This window comes from Protopterus annectens, chromosome 4.part0 (assembly GCF_019279795.1).
Source record: "Protopterus annectens isolate FY-2018-M chromosome 4.part0, PAN1.0, whole genome shotgun sequence".
In the NCBI taxonomy this organism is placed as follows: Eukaryota; Metazoa; Chordata; order Ceratodontiformes; family Protopteridae; genus Protopterus; species Protopterus annectens.
The window spans coordinates 609,596,693-609,602,692 of record NC_056733.1 but is presented as its reverse complement, the minus strand read 5'-3'; the positions used below and the strand labels follow the sequence as shown (position 1 = coordinate 609,602,692).

General features: G+C 40.8%; 1 protein-coding gene across 1 annotated transcript in view; it reads left to right on the top strand.

Moving 5' to 3' along the window:
- Nucleotides 1-2,586: 2,586 nt before the first annotated feature.
- The window catches only part of DNAH10 (dynein axonemal heavy chain 10), a 5,879,077-nt gene continuing 5,875,663 nt past the window's right edge, over nucleotides 2,587-6,000 (top strand). Inside the window, exon 1 of the mRNA XM_044069759.1 lies at nucleotides 2,587-2,890. Within this exon, the coding sequence (XP_043925694.1) occupies nucleotides 2,659-2,890 (232 nt within the window). The 5' untranslated portion in view covers nucleotides 2,587-2,658. The remainder of the gene's footprint in view (nucleotides 2,891-6,000) is intronic.

Genomic DNA, 6,000 nt, shown 5'->3' with positions numbered 1-6,000 from the left:
GAGGAGAGTTTATTCCAGGCTTGAGCTACAGTGCATTTATATAGTAGTTTTCCAATATGTTTGTTAGGTTTATAGATGTCAGGGAGTTGTTGACTGGATGCACGGAAGGGCGATTAGGGGTGTAGTAGAATAGAAGGGAGGAGAGTGAAAGGCAGGAAGTAGGGTTGTATAGAACAGTATGTGTGATTTGAAATTGTGACATTAGGAGGAGTTGGGGGAATTCAAGCCATTAAAGTCAGTTGGAGTGCAAGGCAGTAGTGCGAGTTGTGAGGTGAGTTAGTGGCAAATCTGGCAATTTTGTGGCACGTTTGTTGGAGTTTAGATAAAAGTGTAGCCTATATGTTAGTGAGGATTGGGGCTGCATAGAGAAGGGAGGGAAGGAGGAGACCCTGAGCCAGGTAGAGTCTAGCGTCTGGGTGAAAAAATGTATATGAACATTTCCTATGAAACTAATGACAATGGTATTCTGATTAAGCCTGAAATTTCAGGTATGTACGTGTGTGTTTTTTCAGCATTGGAAAGGTATGCTTTTCAGAAACATGCACTGTACAGCTGTCCATGTAGGGACTGAGATGGGCTACATTCCTGACAAGCCTCACATGCAGCATCTGGAGAGACCACAGAGCTTCCTCCCACGGAGAATCCAGGGCCTCAAACATCTACCCTACACAGATCGGCTAAAAGCCCTGTCCCTCTACTCAGTTTCCTACAGACTCCTCATATGTGACCTCTGTCTGGCATAGAAAGCAATCTCATACGCTGCCTTGATGGGACTGCTGCATATCCGCAAGTCAAGCTCAACTCGAGTAATTAGCATGAGTGACCTCAACCTGGTCTGTGACATCAACAGGACTTGGCAAGACAGATGCGTCCCAGAGACTCCCCCTTTTGTGGAATAGACTCCCTGTCCACGTAAAGCAGAGTACCTCATTAAACCTTTTTAAGCGGAACCTGGATAGGGAACAGAAAATACACCCCTGGGATTCCACCTGTGTCCCTGCTTGACAGTGGCATAGGGTGCTGACTTGTTGGAACATGGGCTAAATTCATGGCTAGGCTTGTAATGGCCTCAGGGCCAATAGCCTAGTAACTTCCTATGATCTTATAATTCCAAAGATTGTGGCTAGCCTACACCCTTCTAGTTAATGTGTATGCATCAGTCTAGGCACATTCATGGTACACTTCACTTCTGTCTAGTGCAGGGTAAAGCATTGCTTTCTCAAAGCTTAATATGTAACCATGCTTTAGCTGGTGCACTCCAAACTACCCTGCAGCTGTAACCACTATACCCTGCCTATCCCTATACCTCTCAACTGTTCAGATTTTTGCCAAATACTTTTGGTTATTCCTCATAACATTTGAGGTAATCTGGAAAATCATTGAAGATTAAAGTTTCTAATGACATACACTTGAGTTTCAGATTTCACATACTTCAGAAAATACATACTAACACAAAACCTGTTACTTTCTAAGTTTATAATAACAGTATTTTAAAAAAAATCTGTCCTTGAGTTTGGCTCTTTGCCCCCATTATTTTTTAAATTTGGCTGCGTTACTATAGGTTTAGCATAACGGATAAGGTGTACCACTCATAATCTTAAACTAGTTTGATTCTACTTGCCCTTTTAAAGTGGTTAGCCTAACATTCATCTACGAAGCATACATCTCAGCTCTCAACTGTCCAGATTTTTGCCTCATGTTTGGTCTGTTGCTCATAAAATTTGTGATTGTCTGGATTTTTGTGGCAAAGACTGAATCCACTTTGAGTTTCAGACTTCATATCTTTTACAGAATGTATGGTAGCACAAAACCTTTTATTCTAGCAACTTTCTAAGTTTCTAAGAGCAATAGTTAAAAAATGTACCTGTTTTGCACCCCCCCCCCCCCCCATATTTTTGGCTTTGTCCAGAATCGCTTGAGAGCTACGCTACAAAGCTAAAATAAAATGTTCGCCGACAGTTGTACAGTCCAGTTTTACTCAAAACAAATGTTGGTGCAGTAGGTAGAGTAAATATTGCCAGTTAACACGACACTTAGGACTCTGCACTGAGAGCAGCCAGTCTGCAGCGTTTCGTTCAAGCAACGATATTTGAGCATGCTTCTCCAAGTATTCTTGTACCTCAGCCTTTTCCCGCCTTAACTTTTTGACTCACCTCTCTGATGTTCCTGATTTTCAAGAACGTCACTGATTTTGACACAAAATTTAGCTCTGCTTTTAATCCCTCCCTAAAACTGCTAACGTTTGTAGAAAAGGTGGTTAATTTATACTCAATGAATAATGACAATAAACAGAGTTATAAGCTTCTTTTACTTTAGAAAATATTAACTAGTTATCCTCTTAGTCTGTCAATGTCTAAAGTTTAGAGTGCTACTATTATAACAGCGTTCCCAATCGTCCCTGATTATTTCTACATGTGTCCCCATTGGGTCAACAGGCACGCTTATTGTACTAAAACATATTCGGGATTCTGCTGTTGTGTTTGCGGTATCGAAGCGCTCCAGTGTTGCTATGGCAACAACACCGCGTAAACGGAACTAACTTGGTCTTATTGTTAAACGTTTACACGGACGCACAGACTTGAGTCATTCAGAGCCCCTTTTTGGTTTAGTGTTTGTTACATTTTTTGATGTTTTGAAATATTTATTTTTAGCAGCAAGATGTCTTTAGATGATCCCCGTTTGGAGTGGATAAGAGATCGAGTGTCTGCTGCTTTTAGTTTACCAGACTTCAACTTATTTGACGAACTTCTGGCCAGGAATGACGGGGAATACGAGCAAGTAATACTGAAATACCTGAATGAAAGTAGTGTAAGCGAGCAAGAGACGGTTTCTGCACTCTTTTTCTTCAGTGTGATTAAAGAAGAGGAAATAGAAGTTGAAGTGGAAGTAGGTGGGTTATCCACGTTGGCAGTCAACAGTTTGCATATATGTTTAGTTAATCATGCAGCTCCCAGTTTTGTGTATATGTGTGTAAAGAATCCTCCGGAATTATGAACAGCGCAAAATACTTATAGAAAAAGTTATCTTGATCTAGGGGCACTGTTTAAAAGTGGTTCTTTTAACTTAGGTGATTGAAAGGATGTGGATCTACGCCCCCCCCCCAATGACCGAAGTCTGTTGTAATGAAAAAAGTAATCATTCAATTTAGAGGAACGGAGCTTTTGAATCAAAATTAGGACGTCCATAAAATTGGGAGGAGTTGCTGACTGGCGTTGCATCCGATTTAGGGAACCAACGCTGGCAATTTTATACTACTTTTCCCTTCTCTTAAACTAACTTGTATACCAGTAGGCAGCAACTATTTATTGATTGATTGATTGACATTTGTTAACCGGGTTGGTCTAACTGGGCTTGTGGCCCGTTTTCAGTGAAGACCTGAGGAGAAAAGCTCCAGTTACAAACAATTTAGTGTATAAAATGTCACAATCAAAGAATTACAGAAATTTGAAATACAACAGGTGAAAGATACAAAGTAGAAGGCACGCACATCGTGATATACACTAACTAGACGTGCAGTTGTTGTTGTGTCTTTCAGCTTTTACCAGTTAGGGGTCGCCACAGCGGAACTCCGGTCCGCTAATGATTGACAGTTGATTTTTACGTGCCGATTTGCCAGCCCTGACGCACAACCTTCAATGAAGATACGCCCATTCACGTATGTCTCCACGCGGAAGACGCTTTAGCTGAGAATCGAACTGGACAGCGTCTTACTGTGAGGCGACAACGCTACCGCAACACCACAGTGGGGATAAAAAAAATTCCTGCCATATAAATGACACATTATTTTAATACCCACTTATCTTAGCTCAGAACAGAGTTTAGTAATTAACCACTTCCCCAATCTAAATGAGTTAACATCTCAACAAGAGTGAAAATTCTGACTCTTGTCTGAGGATTGATCCCAAACCCTTGGGGATGACTGCCACAGGACCAACAAGGAATCTCAGGACACCTAGGTACATGGTTTCCACCAAGAGCAGTTTTTCCTTTCAGCTAGGAAATCATCATGAAGGTGATTAAAAACACACACAGAAGCGTAAGCATCCAGTGAGGTACAAACTACGAACCTAGTATTAACAGGAAAGGAAAACTCTAACCTTTCTTTGGAGATTGAACCCAGTTGTTAATGCCACTGGACCAACCAAGAGTCTGTGGAATGATAGGTACCTGATTTTCCTCAAGAGCAGTTTTTCATAACGAGGATTCAACTTATGGGTGTTTTTTGCTGTTTAAGGTTTACCTAGCTAGTCTAGTGGAGTGCTGTGTTTAATGTATTAATAAAAATTATTTATATAATTTGTTATAATAATTTAAACTGCAGATGTTTTAGTTTTAGTTTTGAAGACTGTAAAACTATCGATCTTAAAATGTTATGCAATAATTTGGAGCTTTTTTTCCCTGGGATTCTACCAAGTTGGACTTTCATGATAATCAAATGTCAATAAATAAATAAAAATCCCTCCTCCAGCTCTTAACAGGATGGAATGAATAATCCCTGATCCATTTGAATGAAGCTAACCTTTAAATATACATTAAAACTGTCCCTGATTTTGTGTAATATTTTTTTATCTGTTCCTCATAAAATTTATGGCTTTCAGAAATTTTTTGAGGACTGCATTCACTAATTAATAACAGTTATTTGAGTTGCAGACATTATATCCTTAGAAAATGCATGTTAGTGCAAAACCTGTTGTTATAGAAATGTTTTAAGTGTATGAGTAATACTTAAATCTGTACCTATTTGTGGCGTTCCCCTCCCCCCATTATTTTTTGGCTTTGACCTTGATTCTGGAGCTGAGAGGTTGAATGCTATGTGTGCAGAGTTTAACTTTTACTGAAATGCCAGTCAGTCTAAAACTCTCCTTACAGTTTCTCAGAGATGACTGTGTGGGTACTCTGAGCTCTATAAGAGTTGATTTTTTTGTAATGATCGCCCATATTTCATGGGTAGAGGCCACACATGCTACATTAGAAATCTCATACTTCACCTGATTTATGCTAAGGGATAAGGGTTTAAAAGAAAATGCTGCTGGAATGAATGGCTGCCATATGAGAATGATATGCCTTGAACTATATCTGGAATGGAAGGATTTTTTTTTTCTGTGTGCTTTTTGCCCCTCATCAATGCTGACTGTCAAGCCCCCTTATCCCTAGCTGCCTGTTAATTCTGCCCTTCACCTCATGAAATTGGCACCATATGTCAACCATTTGGAGGGTCACCCTTACACAGAAGAAGATGCAACACTAGTGAAATAAGTCTTAGACCAGATGGAGACAGGTGAAAGGAACTTCTGGTCATCTGTCATCTAGGCAAACATGAAGGGTGCTGTTGTGGTCTGTCCAGTGCCCATCCACAGTAGTCACATTTATGATCTGGTCCATGCTTCTTCTCAGTATGGCCATTGACTCAAAGGCCTGAGGGTTTGGCCTCACAGCCCCCCATGCGAAGGGCATTTGTCTTTAAGGATTAACCCAAATTTTCTCTAGGCTGGGGATGTATCTGTCTGAACTGTGGTTATCAGCTATAGTATACTGCTGTCTAACTAGTTGGATGAGGGATTATTTGGTTGTCTCTAACCTCACTCCTTGAGAGCTGATGTGGGCACTCTTGCCTCCATGAGGGCTTACTAGCCACCTCCTTGCATGGGTATGTAGTCACCCATATGCCAATGAAAGGTAACGCAAAACAGCTTAGTAACACCAAGTCTACATACATGTTTCTTTATGCATTTAACATCTGCAACCCTCTGCTTACTCAGTAAGAAGTGCATCACTCCAAAAGCTGTCATCTCTCCATCTCTGTTCACCTCCAAAAGCTGTCATCTTTCTTCACCTCCTTCCCACAACAGGATGGTGAGCTAGCAAAATGCCACTTATTTCCATCTCTCCAACTAGATCTTTTGGTTTCCAGGCTTTTTAATTGAACCCGGATTGTCTGGATTGCAGTCAGGACTTTGCGGCTCCATGCCATGGAGCTACCAATGGAAGAGAGTAGGAAGC